At 50.9% G+C, this 17,900-nt stretch overlaps 1 protein-coding gene across 6 annotated transcripts in view; it reads left to right on the top strand.

Moving 5' to 3' along the window:
• Window positions 1-17,900, top strand: part of CDH23 (cadherin related 23) — a 395,942-nt gene that overhangs the window by 355,662 nt on the left and 22,380 nt on the right. For 5 of the 6 annotated variants that reach the window (XM_032841007.1, XM_032840961.1, XM_032840951.1 and 2 more), the window contains 7 exons: window positions 7,914-8,135; window positions 8,417-8,536; window positions 9,192-9,372; window positions 14,074-14,207; window positions 14,681-14,890; window positions 15,473-15,580; window positions 16,669-16,771. In XM_032841007.1, the coding sequence (XP_032696898.1) occupies window positions 7,914-8,135; window positions 8,417-8,536; window positions 9,192-9,372; window positions 14,074-14,207; window positions 14,681-14,890; window positions 15,473-15,580; window positions 16,669-16,771 (1,078 nt within the window). Of the gene's footprint in view, window positions 1-347; window positions 367-7,913; window positions 8,136-8,416; window positions 8,537-9,191; window positions 9,373-14,073; window positions 14,208-14,680; window positions 14,891-15,472; window positions 15,581-16,668; window positions 16,772-17,900 lie in introns of those variants that run through there. The other variant, XM_032840979.1, reaches the window with a different exon arrangement.

Genomic DNA, 17,900 nt, shown 5'->3' with positions numbered 1-17,900 from the left:
CCCTGGGTGTCCACAGGACAGTCATGCACCCCTCCCAGTCCTCTACTCATGCACCCCCATCCAGCACTGTTGACGCTGGTGGTGTCTCCCACCTCCCCTCTCCCTCAGGGCTCAACTCAAGTCCTTTCCCTTCACCAAGGTCCTGAGCTTCCCTAGCGGGCACCCCTCCAGGTCTCGCTGTTCACACTCTCTTCTGCTGTCTCACCCAAGTTGCCAACTGGCTGACCTGCACCTGGGCGTACCTGCCCGCCTGAGCTAAACTGTGACCTCTGGGGTTCCAGAGCCTCTGCCTGAGGTTTCTGAATCCCTGGCACAAAAGTGGGCACAGAGAAGGTGTTGTGCGCTTTTATCTGAATGGACAAACTGGTAAGTGAGAAGTGGCTTCCTAAATGGAGTGGGGGTGGCAGTGGCTAGGGCCAGGGGTCAGGGGAAGTAGGGGCACAGCCATTGTACCATTGACCCCAGCCTTGCTGAAGCTTCCAGGGGCTTTGCTGGCCCACTAGAGGTCTTGAGTTGACGTGACCCCAGGCTGAAGGACAGAGGAATGCCAGAGTCCGTCTGCATTAGGAATCAGGGTGGTGGAAGTAAAAGGAAGCCAGGAATTCTGGGTGCCATGGGTGACTTCATCCTAGTCAGAAACTCTGGATTCTCTCAGTCCTCACTCTGGGACCGGGAAGCCCGTACAGAGGAAAGGTGGGTGTCGTGCTTTTATTACAAGATGACGTTGACCCGGGCCCAGTCCCCCTGAGATGGGCCAGAGACTGTCAGGACATAACTGGGTCCTTCATCATGATCCTGACCTTGTAACCCCACTTTGGAAAACAACCCAGGGGCTTTTCTTCTGGCAGAGTGTGAGTTCTTCCGCCCAGAGGATCCTGGGCCCTCTTCCATCCCTGGCCAGCCTCTGACAGAGGTGAGATGGGGGTCACTGAAAGGTGAGACCCTACAACACCTAGCCTCACCTAGACCACCCTTGAAACCAGACTCCCGCGGCCCCAGGACCTAGAAGGTTATAAAGAGAGCATGGGGTCATCAGGAGGGAAGCCACTGCCTAGCCATCCCCTCCTGCAGTGGCTAGAGCGCCTGAGCGGGGCCTGGCTGTGCTCCCTCCACTTCTTTCCTCCCTGCCATGCTTCCCACTAGACCCTCCTGGGTTTGCCTCAGAGAGAGACACAGAGGCATTGCCCAAAGTACAGGCATGCTTCAGAAACCTCAAACACGGTTTCTTCAGGGCCAGGGCAGGAAGGACTTAGCTGAGAGGGCCTTTGGGGCACTGACTTCCTCCTCAATCTAGAGGCCACAGAAAGTCAGACCCCCCTTTCCATCCCATGCTCAGGCCCAGTCGCAGAGAGAAGATGCTCTGTGGGGCTCCTTCTCCCAGCCCCTGCAACCTGCGTGATGGTGAGACCTACTTCTGGGAGTCTGGGGAAGTGGGACAGCCCAGCACCACGACCCCCATCTGTGAGGCTGGAAGGAAACCCCTTCCCTGCAAGATGGCACTCTTAGGCTCTCCTGGCATCTCAGCGGTCTCAGGAGGACTCCACACGGGGCTCCTGGTGGCTGATGAGCGCTCACAGCTGCACCCAGGACCATGAGGAGCCATGGAATGAACACAAGGGTCTTCCTAGATGGTCATCTTTTCTCCCACACTTGAGGCATCCACCCCTATGGACATATAATTCACATACAATATTCTACTAGTCTTGAGCGGATATCCCAGCACCTCGGTATTTTATACACTGTGAAGTGCTCCCCGTGATAAGGCTAGTCACCGTCTATCAGCGTACAACATTATTGTACTCTCATTGCCTCCAGCCCCTATGTTGTATGTCTCATCCCCGTGGCTGATTTATTTTGTAAGTGGAAGTTCACACCCCTTAATCCCCTTTACCTATTTTACCAGCCCCCCACCCCTTCCAACTCTGGAAACCAGCAGTTTGTTCCTATATCTAGAAGTCCGTTTCTGTTTCATTTTGTTTGTTCATTTGTGTTTTTCATTTTACATGTAAATGAGGTCATACGGCATTTTTCCTTCTTTAGCTGACTTATTTCACTTAGCATGATAACTCTCTAGATCCATCCATGGGTTCACAATGGCAAGAGTTCATTTTTTATGCTGAGTCATGTTCCGTTGTATATACACACCACATCTTCTTTATCCGTTCATCTGTCAGTGGACACTGGGGCTGCTTCCGTAATTTGGCTACTGTAAACAACGCTGCCATAAACATCTGGGTGCATGTATCCCTTGGAATTAGTTTTTCTGCATTTTGGGGGTAACTACCCAGTAGTGTGATTACTGGATCATAGGATAGTTCTATTTTTAACTCTTTGGGGAACCTCCATACTACTTTTCACAGTTTGCATTCCCACCAACAATATGCAATGGTTCCTTTTTCTCCACATCCTCACCAACACTTATTTCGTGTGTGTGTGTGTGATTTTAGCCACTCTGACAGGTATGAGCTGGTATCTCACTGTGATTTTGATTTGCATTTCCCTGATGATGAGTGATGTCGAGCATCTCTCCATGTGTCTTGCTTAGCTGGATGTCTTCTTTGGAGAAATGTCTGTTCACTTCTTCTGCCCATTTTTTTTTAAAGATTTTATTTTATTTATTTGACAGAGAGAGAGATCACAAGGAGGCAGAGAGGCAGGCAGAGAGAGAGGGGGAAGCAGGCTCTCTGCTGAGTAGAGAGCCTCATGTGGGGCTCGATCCCAGGACCCTGAGAGCACTACCTGAGCCGAAGGCAGAGGCTTAACCCACTGAGCCACCCAGGCACCCCTTCTGCCCATTTTTTTTTTTAAAGATTTTATTTATTTATTTGTCAGAGAGAGAGAGAGCGCAAGAGTGAGAGCGAGCACAGGCAGACAGAGTGCCTTCTGCCCATTTTTTAATTGGATTATTTGTTTTGGGAGTGTTGAATTGTTTAAGTTCTATATGCATTTTGGATACTAACCCTTTATTGGATACATCATTTGCAAATATCTTCTCCCATCCTATAGGTTGCCTTTTAGTCTTGTTAATTGTTTCCTTCCCTGTACAGAAGCTTTTTCTTTTGACGTAGTCCCAATAGTTTATTTTTGGTTTCATTTTTCTTGCCTCAGGAGATGTATCTAGAAAAATGTTGCTGCAGCTGATGTCAGAGACATTATTGTCTGTGCTCTCTTCTAGGATTTTTATGGTTTCAGGTCTCACATTTAGGTCTTTCATCCATTTTGAATTTATTTTTGTGTGTGGTGTAAGAAAGTGGTCCAGTTTCATTCTTTTGCATGTTGCTCTCCGGTTTTCTCAACATCATTTGTCAAGGAGACTGTCTTTTCCCCACTGAATATTCTTTCCTGCTTCGTTGAAGACTAATTGACCGTTAAATTGTAAGTTTATTTCTGGGACTCCTATTCTGTTCCACTGATCTAGAACACTTGCGATTTTTTGTGTCCTTTTGATACAAGCCATACTGACAAGTATAAGGTGATATCTCATTGTGGTTTTTGATTTTGCTTTTCCCTGATGATGAGTGATGCTGACCATCTTCTCATGTGCCCATTGGCCATCTGGATGTCTTTTCGGAAAAATGTCTATTCAAGCCCTCTGCACATTTTTTATTGGGCTATTTGTTGGTTGCTAAGTTGTGTAAGTTTTTTATATATTTTAGATATTAATCCCTTATTGGATGTATGATTTGCAATTTCCTTCTCCCACTAGTAGTTGTGTTTTTGTTTTGTTGATGGGTTGCATGCAAAAGCTTTTTGTTTGCTATAGTCCCGTTTGTTTATTTTAGCCTTTGCTGCCCTTGCCTCAAGAGAGCGAGGCAAAAAAAATATATTGCTATGACTGTTGTCAAAGAGCTCACTGCTTATGTTTTCTTCTAGGAATTTTGTGGTTTTAGGTCTTACATTCAAGTCTTTGATCCACTTTAAATTTGTTCCCATTGTATATTCTTGCTTCCTTTATTATAGATTAATTGACCATATATGCCTAAGGTTTTTTTCTGGACTTTCTGTTTTATTCTGTTCATCTGTATGTCTGTTTTTGTGTCACTATTACGATTATTGTAGCTTGGTAATACAGTTTGAAACCACAGGTCCCAATCTTGCCAATTTGGACCTTTTTCAAGATTGCTTTAGCTATTGGGGGGTCTTTTGTGGTTTCATACAAATTTTAGGATTCTTTTTTCTAGTACTGTGAAAAATGCCTTTGGTATTTTAAGAGATTGCATTGAATCTGTAGATTCCTTTGGATATTATGGACATTTTAACAATATTCTTACAATCCATGAACATGGTATATCTTTCCATATTTTGTATGTCATCTTCAATTCCTTTCATTAATGTCTTAGAATTCAGAGTATAGGTCTTTCACTTCCTTGATTAAAGTTATTCACAGGTATTTTTTTTATGTAATTGTAAATGGGATTGTTTTCTTAATTTCTCTTTCTGATAGCTTATTAGTAGTACATAGAAACAATCAATTCATGTATGTCAATTTTGTATCCTGTGACTTTATTGAATTTGTTTGTTAGTTCTAATAGTTTTTTTGGTGGAGTCATTAGGGTTTTATATGTATAGTAGCATGTCATCTGCAAATAATAACAGTTTTACTTCTTCCATTCTCAACTTGGATGACTTTTATTTCTTTTTCTTGTCTAATTGATGTGGCTAAGACTTCCAATATTGAATAAATGTGGTAAGATTGGACATCCTTTCAGCTTTTCACCATTGATGATGTTAGCTATAGTTTTTCATATATGACCTTTATTATGATGAAGTATGCTCCTTCTATACAATTTTGTTTAGAGTTTTTAAATGGATGTTGAATTTTGTCCAATGATCTTTTTCCATCTATTGAGATTATCATATGATTTTTGTCCTTCAATTTGTTAACGTAGTGTATCAGGTTGATTGTTCTGCAGATGTTGAACTGTTCTCTCCCCCTGGAATAAATGCCACTTGATTGTGTTGTGTGATCCTTTTAATGTATCATTGAATTCAGTCTACTAATTATTGAGGATTTTTGCATCTATGTTCATCAGGGATATAGTAATTTTCTTTTTTCATGGTGTCTTTGCCTGGTTTTGGTATCAGGGCAATCCCAGCCTAATAAAATAAGTTTGGAAGCATTCTTTCCTCTTAAACTTTTTAGAATAATTTGAGAAGGCTAACTACTAACCCTTTAAATATTTGGCAGAATTTACCTGCAAAGCTGTTGGTGCTGGACTTTTGTTTTGGGAGGAGTTTTTAAATTACTGATTAAATCTTATTACTTGTAATCTGCCTATTCAGATTTCCTGATTCTTCATAATTCCATCTCAGAAGGTTACATGTTTCTACTTTTTTAGCTTCATTGACCTTGCTGTTGTTTTTTTAATCTTTGTTTATTGCCACTCTGATTTTTATTTCTTCCTTAACTAACTTTGGGCTTTGATCATTCTTTTTCTCATCCCTTTAGGTATAAAGTTAAATTGTTTATTTGGGATTTTCTCTTATTTCTTGAGGTACACCTACATAGAGGTATAACTATGAACTTTCCTCCTAGAACTGTTTTTGCTTTATCCCACAGATTTTAGAAAGTTGTGTTTTCATTTTCATTCATCTCAAGGTATTTATTTTCCCTTGGATTTCTTCATCGACCCATTGGTTATTTAGTAACATGTTGTTTAGCCTTTATGTATTTGTGATTTTTAAAATTTTTTTATAATTGATGTCTGGTTTCCTACCATCATGGTCAGAAAAGATGCTTGATATGATTTCAGTCTTCTTGAATTAAGACTTGTTTTGTGGCCTAACATGTGATCTATCCTGTAGAGTGTTTCATGTGCAGTTAACAATAATATGTATTCTGTAGTTTGGGGATGAAATGTCCTGTATATACCTATTAAGTCCATCTGGTCTAACCTGTTGTCATGGCCAATATTTTCTTGTTGGTTTTCTGTCCGGACGACCTATCCACTGATGCAAGTGAGGCATTAAAGTCCTCTACTATTATTGTATTACTGTCCATTTCTTAAAATCCATCTGATAACATGAGAAATTTCAAAGCCATTTCCTTCTTTAGCCAGACACTTCAGACTCTTCCTCAGTTTGTGCAAGTTACCTCTCTGGTAGAAAAGTTTAAGCAATGTGAAAATAATGCATTTCCCCTCTCTGTATGATTATTGTTTTAATAATGCCTCCCTGATGGTGGGATTTAGTCCCTGTGACTGATGACAACAGACTTAGAACACCAGAATGTTTGAGCTGGAAGGAACTGTAGATACCAAGTCAGATTCTATTTTAACAGAAAAGGTCCTAAAGAAAATGCGATATGCCCAAGGTCACAGAGCTCCATCTCAAGGGTGCCAACCCCACCTGCTTTGGAAACAACTTTAGTCACCGCCCACACCCACCCCTCCAAGATCCACAGCTGCAGCTCAGTGAACTCACTGCCTCCCCAGGGGCGGTGAAAGTCTTCTTGGGTCTAGGTCTGCTGCCCATTTGCCCCTCCATGGGTGGTTCAAGAACCACCCAAGGTGGGTTCCAAAGCTCCAGGAAAAAGATGTTCACAAGCTGTCTACACCCAGCTTTTTGTATCCTTTCTGTTCTGTGGCCTTGGCAATGGTCTAGTCATGTTCTCTCTACCCAGATATCTTTGCAGTTATTATAACCTTGTTATCTTATATCAGTCACTAATTATGGTTCATATTAGCCAAGGTCCTGGCAGGAAACAGATGGCACACTCAGAAGTTTAATGAAGAGAGTTTAATGGGGACCATTTACAGAGGGCTGGAGAAGCACCCAATAGACTAGCAACTGCAGGAAGCCATTACCACCCACACACCTGGAAGGACAATAAGAGGAGATGAGGTAGCAAGACCCCGGTGGGAGCTGGAGCCATGGAAGAAGGGCCACCCGGCAGGAAAAACACAACCATTGGCCAAACTACAGGGAGGAAAGGAAGAGTGTGGAAGAAATGCCCCACCTCTCTTTCTTCCCTCCTCCTGGCTTCTGCCAGGACCTCCTGTTGGTAAAACTCATCTGGAAACCAGATGGCAAGGGAGCCCAGATGAGTTGGTGCACAGGGGATGTCCTCCCAGGTGGAGAAGCAGAGAATGAAAGGGGGGCAGCAGGAGGCACAGAGAATACCAGCACGTGGCTCATTTCCTTTTCGCATTTATTTACTCTGCCGGTAAAGTGCCACATCTGTCATCTCTCTATGGTTCTTGAGGGCCGATCACAGAGTTCCAACTGGCTGGATATTTCATGTGGCCCGATTAGACCAAGCATCAGCCAGAAATGGCCAATTGCAGGAGAACATGTTGCAGAAAATATTATTGCAATGAAGTCATGTTCTGTGAGCTTTATTTTTCATGATTCAACAAATTCTGCCCATTTAACTGCCCCAAACCCAATGTCTTCCCTTTCAAAAATGCCAAAAATACATATTTCTTCCATTTACATGAACAGTGGGTGAAGCTTAATACTGTGTTGGGCTGTGTACATCACATTCATGCCTTTGTTGATCTGGCAGGAGGCCCAGGGTCAGTGAGGCCCCGGCCCAACCAAAGCTGTGGGCTGGGGGTGTTTACTAGGGTTCATCTCATATGCTAATTTTAATCACTAAATTGTTGGGCTGACCAGGACCATGAGGCTGTATCTCAGCTCAGCAGAACCATGATTGATTAGTGATGTCTGCCATGGACATAGACAAAGCTGTGGTGATACCAGTGCCATCTTGGACCTAAACAGTTACCTAGCTTGGCTTTTGGACGAACCTCTGTGATTTCCTCCTCTACCAACCTGTGGCTTCCCGCCCTGTCCTTCTTTCTTTCTCTCACTGTACTGGATCATGCTGAGTGATCCCAGCCTAGAAGAATATCCAGTCAGGTTCCCCTCCACTCTTTTAGCAAAGAACCTGACCACACTCTTCTTCACAGGCCACCACTCACGTGTACGTGACCATCGTGGACGAGAATGATAATGCACCAGTGTTCCAGCAGCCTCACTATGAAATCGTACTGGATGAGGGCCCAGACACAATCAACGCTACCCTCATCACCATCCAGGCGCTAGATCCAGATGAGGGGCCCAACGGCACAGTTAGCTACGCCATTGTCGCAGGCAACATCATCAACACCTTCCATATCGACAGACACACGGTCAGCAGCCGAGGGTGGGGTTTACAAGGAGGCTCCGCTGGCGGAGCAGATGTGACGTCATGGGAGGTGGGAATGGAGAAAAGATGGAGTCTGGGAGGAAAGTATGGAGGCAACCGGTGTGGAAGGAAGCAAAGCTTAGGTGGGGTGGCAACACGGGCTCCCCATCATGGCTGAGATGTCAAAGCACACCTCCAGGGAGGGGTGGTCTGAGGGTTCCCCATGAAGAAGCTGGTCCTCGGGGACCCACTGATCCATGCTTGCCCCCTCTGTTTTCCCCCCAGGGTGTCATCAGTGCCGCCAAGGAGCTGGACTATGAGATTAGCCATGGCCGCTACACTCTGACTGTCACTGCGACAGACCAGTGCCCGATCTTGTCTCAGCGCCTCACCTCTATCACCACGGTGGGTGGCTGGGACACAGCCTCAGCATGGGGGAGGACAGGGCCCAGGAAGCTCTAACGGGGAAGGGGCAAAGGGAAGATTGTCCAGGAGAAACTCCTAAATCCGAGAGCCCTATCCTGGTCTTGGCAACTCAGCCAAACTTGCTGTGTGACTTGGAGCTTACTGAACTTCCCTGCGGGGCTTCATCTGTCAGACAGATGATGACCCCTGCCTTCCCCCACCCCGCCCTTTATGGGAAGGGCACCAACTCTGGTCAAACCAACAGAAGCTCATCTCCCTGCTCTTCCACTCGAAGACTCAAGGCAAGTCAGTTCACCTGCCTGAGCCCGGCTTTCCTCCTCCATGAAAGGGAGAGAGTGAAGGCTTGTCAGTGTGGGCAGAGCAGACCATGGGAAATGACCGTAGGGCGGCAGTAAATAGAAGTCCGGAGCATTATGCTAGTATGATGATTATGTCCATAAAAAGGCTTTGACACTGACAATAACTTATCTGTAGGCATAGTTTAAAAGGCACCCCCCTCCCTCCACAATCCCAGAGAATCCTTGCATCAGCCCCAGGAGACAGGATTATCAGACCCACTTTACAGATGAGGGAACTGGGCTCAGCTCCAGGTTAGCTGGCGTGGAGCCCCAGCGAAGCCTGTCCACCACCTCAGGTGCTCGTGAACGTGAATGACATCAATGACAACGTGCCCACCTTCCCCCAAGACTATGAGGGACCATTTGATGTCACCGAGGGCCAGCCGGGGCCCCGCGTGTGGACCTTCCTGGCCCACGACCAGGACTCGGGCCCCAATGGGCAGGTGGAATACAGCATCGTGGATGGAGACCCTCTGGGTGAGTGGGGCCTGAGCCAGACGTGGAGGGCAGCGCAACCCGGGACCCTCTCCCCAAACCCACTTAGGAGCCGTGACCTTGCACTCTCTGGGCCTCAGTTTCCCAACCCATAAGATGCCGGAAATACCCTTCTCCCCACCCCTTCTTCACAGGGATATGAGAGAACATTCTGAAATCTGAGACTAGTAGACTTGGAGGGTCACCCTTTAAGAATCAGGCAGAAAATGCCCCAGCGTCATACCCAGAGGAAAGACCCCAGGGCAGAGGAAGGATGAATATCCTTGCCCCAACCCTTCCGGACCCCAAGATGCATTCAGCACCCGGATTTTTCTGTACAGCTGGTTGCCAGGCATAGCCTTCACAGCTACTTCAGTGGTCATCCTCAGGAAGAGCGGGGTTGGCCCTGGCCTGAGCGGTTCCGCAAGTCAGTTTCCGCTCATTTCTGTAGAGTCAGAATTCCAGACTCAAAGGCTTGCTGGTGCCAGGCTGGGGACACACATACGGGAAGGGGTCTAGGCAAGACAGTAGGGAGTAGTGGGGGCTGTGGGGCCCAAGCTTGGCTTCTGCCGGTGGGGCTGTGTCAACATGCAGCCCCCAAGGGGCTAGGTCTTCCCACCTTCAAGACAAAATCTAGAAATCCAAATCTTTGTGAAACATCTGGATTTTCAATGGGCCATTCAGTAAGTATTAATTGAGCACCTACCCTATGCCAGTCATAATTCAGGTGCTGAGGATGCTGGATGGTACAAGATGGACACAGATTCCTGTCCTTAGCTCACGTTCCAGTGGGAAGACGCAGGCGACGAACCTGAGTGACTGAGTAGATAACTTAGTATATTGGGAGGTGCTAAGGGCTATGAAGAGATATAAAGCCAGGAGATGGGGCGTGCCAAGCAAAAGCTGCAATTTTGAATAGGGCTCTCAGGGAGGACCTGTCCAAGGAGGTGACATGTGAGCAAAGACCTGAAGGAAAGCAGAGCGGGTCATGTGGACATCTGGGGAAGACCATTCCAGACAGAGGGAACAGCAAGTGCAAAGCCCCTGAGGCCAGAGCATGCTAAGTCGAGTGAGAGGAGGAGCAGGAAGGGATGAGGTCAGAGAGGTAGTAGCTCCAGACATTCTTGGGTCTTGCTGACCATGATGAGAACGTGGCTTTGGCGCCAAGTGATCTGGGAACCATAGGAAGGCTGGGAGCACAGGAGGTAACCAATTTGACTTAGATGTGACCAGGGCCCTCTGATTCCTGTGCTCAGAACAGACTGTTGAGGCCGAGGAGTGGGAGCGGGAGGGACCATAGGAGCCGGTTAAAATCACTCAGGCTACAGATGGCGTAGCTGGGACCAGGCTGGTTGCACCGAAGGTGGTGACAGTGAGGTAGATGGCTCTTGCGTATTTCAGGGGTGGAACCAACAGGATGTGCTGACTTATTAGATGTGGAGAAAGTCGGAGATGACACCAGGGTTTCAGTCTGAGCAACTAGAGAGGGCATGACCGTCAGCCTGTGGGGAGGGTGCGGTGGGAGCAGGTGAGGAGGGAGAGGTCAGGGGAGGTGTGAGATGGCAGGTGGGGGTTAGACGCCCAAGCCAGGGGTTCGGGAGGGATGTCTCTGCTGGGAGCTTTCAGCATGGAGATACACAAAGCCACGAGCTGAGAGGCCCGCACCAGAGAAGTAGGCAGATGAGAGCTCCCAGGATAGAACACAGAACCTGGGCTGTATTTGCGGTCAAGGTACTAAAACTCACTTCCAGAGCAAGACTTGGAGGCCCTGCTAGCCTGAGCTTGCAGGAGGTCGCTCCATTCTCTCAGTCCACCGTCTCACACCCCAAAAGTCCCTTCTCTGGCCAAGCAGCATGCCTTCCTCTCCCGAAACCAGCAGAGCGAGGGACTTTCTCTTATTCTCACAACCGCGGAGGCTTGATCATCGCCCGGGAGTCCCTGCTCCTGTTTGGGAGGCTGCTGAAGCTTCACTAAGGCGTGGGAGCTGGGCAGGCGGCTGACCCCCTTCCTAGCAAGAGGCCCTCACTGCTCCCAGTTTTGAGGTACAGGTATATCTTTGGGGTACAGGTGAGGTACACCTATATCCTGGCACACTGCAGATAGCTCCATGCCGTGGACTTTTGGAGTCCTGAGCCAGACCTCCCAGTTAAATTGACACATGATCATGATCAGCCATAGAATTTAGGGTCTTGTGGGGCATCCCAGGAGACTGAGAGGCACCCCCCTGCCACTGCCCAGAGGAGTAAGAGAAGTTTGGGGTCCCCTTCGCCCAGGAAGGAAGAGCCCAGAGATAACTTCGGGATCACAGAGCACCGCCCCATTTCAGGGTAGACGAGGGAAGGCCTGACCAGCTCCCGCAAGGCACAGGGTCCACTCCCCACAGCGCCCCCTACCTCCAGGTTCAGTGACACCACAGCAGTAACCTAAAAACCTGACATGGTATGTGTCAGGACTACTTTCCGTGGAGAGCCGGCTTAGTGACACACCACAGGTGAAGACACACGGTCTGGGCCCCCCCGGCTCCCATCCCTGCAGCCGGAGCCTCGAGGGGCTCCTGTTGGTGGAGAGACGTCAGGGGCGACAGGAAGCCCTACTAGGCTCTGCAGAGGACATACACAGTCAAGCACTAGTCGGGAAACAGACTCTATCCCTTGGAGCCCCTCCTTCCAGCCTTGGCCTTCTCGGAACCTCCAGCTGCCCCTTCCAGGCGAGCCTGCTCCTCCGACCCCTCATCCATCCTCATCCCCCCCTGAAGGTCCCAATTGCCTCAGGGGACTGCCTGGGCTCCTTTCCGGGTCCCTCTAATCACACCAAGACCTGCCCTGGATCCAGCACCCAGGAGATGGACCAGGCCTTGTCCAGTCCCAGTGCCACCCTTTTATTGGCCCATTTTCCATATGAGGACATCAAGGCAAAGCTCAGTCACATGCCCAAGGGCACATGGGAGTGAAGTCAGGAGGCAAATGGAAAGCCTCTGTTTTTAAGCTCTATCTCCAAAAGGAGTGGGATGCTGGGGAGTTCCCTGGGGGTAAGCTGCCAGGGATAATGCATCCTGGGTCCTTGGCCGCCTCCCCCTCCCCGATCTTCAGTCCGTGAGCTGATCTCACTGGAGTCTAGCCTGGGTCCAGCCCCCAAGAGCCTTAGGCCTGCCCCTTGAGTTCTCAGAGCCCCTTTCCTTCCTTCAAGAGGGTAGCTGGTTTTAGAGAAAGGGCTGGAGGCCATCTGTTCACCCATGGTCAGGGGCCCAGACAGGGCTGGGAAACCCCAAGAAAGGGAATCCCCAGTTCTTGTGAGACCTTGGAGTGTCAGGCTCAGGAAATCCTGCTTCAGATGGCTTCCACCCCTCTGGGAGGGTGAAGGGTGTGGGGGGCCGCAGAAGGGCTGTGTGTGGAGTCAGAGCAGCAGCAGCTGCAGGCAGGGACAGTGAGGTAGGATAGGAAGGATCAGGCAGAGGGAATTGTTGGCAATTAGGGCCTCCACCCTTGCGGTGCCTCTGTGTGCTGTATGTCCACAAGCAAGTCAGTGTCCCATCTGGGCTTTTCCCCCCAGGTGCCATTTGTCTCTGTCCCCAGTTCTGGGGCAGGGGGGATGCAAAGAGGCAGCCCCCCTTCCTCACATCCACCCCACCTTCCTCTCTCACCTGCCCTGCCCTTTTCCTACCCACCCAGGCTCCTATCTCTTCCCCTCCACCCACTCCCTGTCCTCACCCTTCTCTCCCAAACCTCCCATCCTGGTCTGTCTGGTCTGATGGTGGTTCTAGGAAGACCACTGTCCAATGGATGCTGTGGGCTGAGACCCAGAGCCCTGGATTTGAGTACTGGCTCTGGAATGAACTTGGTGTGGGAGCTCAGACAAGGGGTCACCCTTCTCCAGACTCTCGATTCATTTTCCCGAGGACACAAGGGCCTGGATGGTCTCCGGGGTCCCTTCCAGGCCAGCCTGAGAATCTGAGGTTCTTGCTGTAGATGCTCTCAGTCATCCGGCCCCCTCAGCCAGGCCAAAACAAGGACTGAAGCCAAAGGGCCAGCTGAGGGCTTTCCAAAGCATCAAAGAAAAGAAGTCAGGTCTGACTAGAGGCCAAGAGGGGTCCCCAGGCCTGGCCAAATGCTGTTGACACGCCAGCTGTGGCTCAAGACCAGGGCTGTATGGAGGACAGCTGGGGCTTCCCTGACCTCAGTCACTCCTGCTCTGTCCTGTCCTATGCCTCCTCACCAGCAAGCCATCCCTTGGGGGTAAGCTTTGCCCTCTCCCACGTTTTCCAAGACATGGTATCTGGAAGGGATTGCACGTCACAAAGTACCCAAGACCTCCATCAATCAGTTTCTGAGCAAGAGCAGTGAGAGTGTGCTTGTGTAGAAAGGGGCCCCCACTTTTCTCAACATAACCGTCTTACACAGGGTCAGTCCCTGCCCTGCGTGAGGTCCAGGGAAGGGACCCAAACCGGCATCTCAGGCACACTGTGGTCTAAGCGGGCCCAGGAGCACCTGAAGCCCGAGCAGCTATCTGTCCCCCTTGCTCCCACCCTGCCCAGCTCTTGGCAGGCTCCCCAAGGATCTGAAACTGGGGGCACGGGATGCCGCGTACCCAGCTGGCCCCCCGCCCCCAGTGAGAAAAGCTCGATAGAGAAAGCAGGGAGAGGCCAAGGGCTCTCCACAGCTCCCGGCCATTCCCAGCTCACTGCAGCCTCTCCTGGGCAACACCCAGGGGAGTTTGTGATCTCTCCTGTGGAGGGGGTGCTGCGGGTCCGAAAGGATGTGGAGCTGGACCGGGAGACCATTGCCTTTTACAACCTGACTGTCTGTGCCCGCGACAGGGGGGTACCTCCTCTCAGCTCTACGGTAAGTCTCGGGGCTCCATGCCAGGGGCATGCCCTCATTGCCCCCTGAACTCTCCATAGAGGTTTCTATTTATATGCCTACCCTCATTCCCAGAGAGGCCCCAGGCTAACCTGGAGCCAGCCCAGACCCGCAGAGCCCCTACCGGGCCGGCCAGTGCCTCTCGGGGCTCCCTGGGGCCTGGTGGCCATGGGCATTCACAGCTCTCCCCACCCCAGCCAGCCAGGCCTCTGCAACTGTCACTCTGCCCTGCCCCTCCCGCACCCGCCACTGACCTGGTTCTGCCTCTTTGCCCTTTCTGCTTGCTTCTTAGTCTCATTTTCATCCTTGTGCCTTTTTTATTATCCTTTTCTTCCTCTTCCTCTTTCTTCTCTCGTGATCGCCTGCACCTTTTCTTTGGCAATCCCCACCCTGACCCCTGCTCGCCTGCCCCATCTCGCGCCCGTCACTTCCTCCTCTTCCCCAACACACCCCAGATGCTGGTGGGGATCCGGGTGCTGGACATCAATGACAATGACCCCGTGCTGCTGAACCTGCCCATGAACATCACCATCAGTGAGAATAGCCCCGTCTCCAGCTTCGTCGCCCACATCCTGGCCAGCGACGCCGACAGCGGGTGCAACGCACTCCTCACCTTCAACATCACTGCGGGCAACCGAGAGCGGGCGTTCTCCATCAATGCCACGGTAGGGGACCCCCAGAGTTCCTTCTGAACCAGAGGACCCAGCCTGAGGTCCTAGAGGACCTGAGGCTCCTGAGGTCCTGAAGACCTAGAGGCTTTATGCTCTGGGCACTGGGCATCTTCAGGTTCAGTTTCTTCCTTGAGCCTCTGTCCTGTGCTGGGACGTGGGAGTCTCTGGGTAGCATGGAATCTTGGATTTGCAGCCGAGCCACCTCTGGGGTCCCTGTCACCCCCAAGCCTTGCCATGTGCTGTGAGGGAACCAGAGCCTCAGTTCCATTTGGTTTATTACCAAGATGTACCAGGAAGTCCTCATTGTCCTCTTGGAGTCTTAGCCGCTTCCAGCCCCACGAGGTTCTCAGAGGACCTACCCCTTGCAGACAGCAAGACCCGGCCATTGGTGGACCACTCTTGCCCTGTCAAGACCCCACCAGCCCATGATGGCTTTCTAGACCATATCTGTGGCAATGTAGGGAGAGAATTCACAGTTACTCCTGGAGCTACAGGTGAAGCAGTTGGGCATCTGTGGACCAGATCCCAGAATAGGGGCCAGGTCGCTGCTCAGCTCACCAGCCCTTCGCCTCCCAGACAGGGGTCATCACCGTGAACCGGCCACTGGACCGCGAGCGGATCCCAGAGTATAAGCTGACCATTTCCGTGAAGGACAACCCGGAGAACCCACGTATAGCCAGGAGGGTGAGGCCAGAGGAAACGGGGGAGCAGGGCTGCATGCTGGAGGTGGCAGGCAGCACTCCTGGGAGTTAGAGGTACAGGCATCCAAGGGAACCAGTGCCGGGTTCAAATCCCAGTTCTACCTGTCATTGGGTGTGTGGCTTTGACAAGAAGTGGATTTCTCTCCTACCCCATTTTCCTTCTCTTCTGCAAAATGAAGAACATCCCCTGCCCCAAAGTTATGGAAGGGACTAGAAGGAGTCAGTATCTATATGGTCATCAGCACTGTGCCTGGCATGTGGCAAACACTCAACACCAGCTGTCCTCTTTGGTCCCCAAACCACTGATACTTGGGCACACACCACCCATCACTGCCCCCTTGCTCGCCTGTCCCATCTCGCACCCATCGCTTCCTCCTCTTCCCCAACACGCCCCAGATACTGCTGGGGATTCGGGTGCGGACATCAATGACGAACCCCGTGCTGCTGAACCTGCCCTTGAACAGCAGCATGGAGTGGGGGGTCGGGAAGCTGGAAGGCTATACACACACACACACACACACACACACACACCCCACTGCTAGCTCTCCCTGTGGTTTTGAATAACCACCGCTCTGGGCCTGGGTCTGCTCAGCTCTGCAACAGAGATAGCATCCAGGGCTACGGAGAGGTTCTAAGACAAGAACCCAACTGTGGTTTCTGAACGGTACAAGGTACAGCACTGGGGGACAGTTTGGTTGGGCCCGGACTGAGGTATCAGGCAGGTCTACAGAGTCTAAAAACCAACAGTCATCTTCCTGCCTGAAGTCCTTTCTTACCAGGCGATGGGACATGATTAAATGCTAGTCATGTCCATCCTGTTCACTTCATAATACCTCTGGGAAAGAAGTTAGGATTCCCATTTGCCAGACCAGAAAACTGAGTCCAGATAGGGGAAATGATTTACCCAAGGCCCCATAGCAGGGCCTTGAACCCCAATCTCTGGACCCTGAGTGTGGGCTTTTTAATCCTCTACCTCTGTGCCCCGCCCCCCCACTTTCCAGCCCTCCTCCCCACTGGAGGGTTTTGCTAGAACATGGTCTACAACCTAACCCTCCCTTGTGCCTCCCTCAGGATTTTGACTTGCTGCTGATCTTTCTGGCAGACGAGAATGACAACCATCCCCTCTTTACTGAGAGCACCTACCAGGCGGAGGTGATGGAGAATTCTCCTGCTGGTAGGTGCCAGACCCACCCGGGAGTCCCTGCTTCTGGGCGCCCCCTGGGCCCCGGATGCCTGAGGGCCTCCCTTGTGCTTGATAGGGGCCCTGCTGAAGCCTGGCTGGGGAGGCAGCCTCACCGAGTGGCTGACCAGAGACCCAGCAGGTGCAGAGGGGTGTGGAGGGGAGGAAGGGGCACCGCTCTTGAGGGGCTGGTGGGCCCTGGGTAACCACACCTCTTGGGGGCCAACCAAAGAGGCCATAGGTCTGCTTAGAAAAGATGGCTGTGGTCATTGGTCCCCAAAGTGTTTTGAAAGCCACCCCATTACCCCCTCAAGAGGGACAATTAAGGCCTGAAGACTACCCAGGAAGGGGGTAAGCTCACCCCTCCCTGTTCCCTCACCCCAGGAGCACAGGGCATCCTAGAGGCTTCAGAAGCTCAGGGAGCATACATAAACAGAGGAGAGGGGCCAAGGGGCCCCAGGGAGGGCAGCCTAGCCCCTTCCCTACACCAGCACACTGACCGGCCTCACTGTCTTCAGAGGAACAGAATCTCCTTTTTGCTGTGCCCCGGGGTGGGGGGGGCCTCACCCCTCCTCCAGCCACCCCAGCAGCTCAGATTCTAACTCAGAAAGACATGAGCTACGATGCTTCTTGTCTCCGGCTGGGTGCTCCCTGCTCTCTTAGTCCCTCCTGTGTATACGCTCACACACGTACGTGCTGGCACGGGCCCACATGAGGCAGAGGTGCGCACGACACACACAGAAATGCGGGGAGGGGCCTACACAGTACACTCCATGTGCAAACGTGCCCACTAGCAGCAGCAGATATAGGCACAAACAGGGGGATCCCCGACCTGCCAGCACTCCTGTGCACGTGCTCATGACCGTGCATGTGCTTGTGACCATGCGCGTGCTCATGACCGTGCACGTGCTCATGACCATGCGCGTGCTCCTCACCGCCCATGTGCTTGTGACCGTGCACGTGCAGTCCCACACACAGGCAGGGGCCGGGTATTCCTAGCCGGGTGCAGCCAGACCCCTGTAAAGAGCATCTGGAACCCATGTGGACAACCTGGGCTGGTCATGCATAGCTAGACAGGGCCCACACGCTCAGGGAGCCCCAACCCTCCCATGGAGTGACCCTC

Source organism: Lontra canadensis, unplaced genomic scaffold (genome assembly GCF_010015895.1).
Source record: "Lontra canadensis isolate GAN:19392208 unplaced genomic scaffold, GSC_riverotter_1.0 scaffold3, whole genome shotgun sequence".
Lineage (NCBI taxonomy): Eukaryota > Metazoa > Chordata > Mammalia > Carnivora > Mustelidae > Lontra > Lontra canadensis.
Note: the sequence above shows the minus strand (reverse complement) of the source record. Positions and strands in the feature narration are given on the sequence as shown.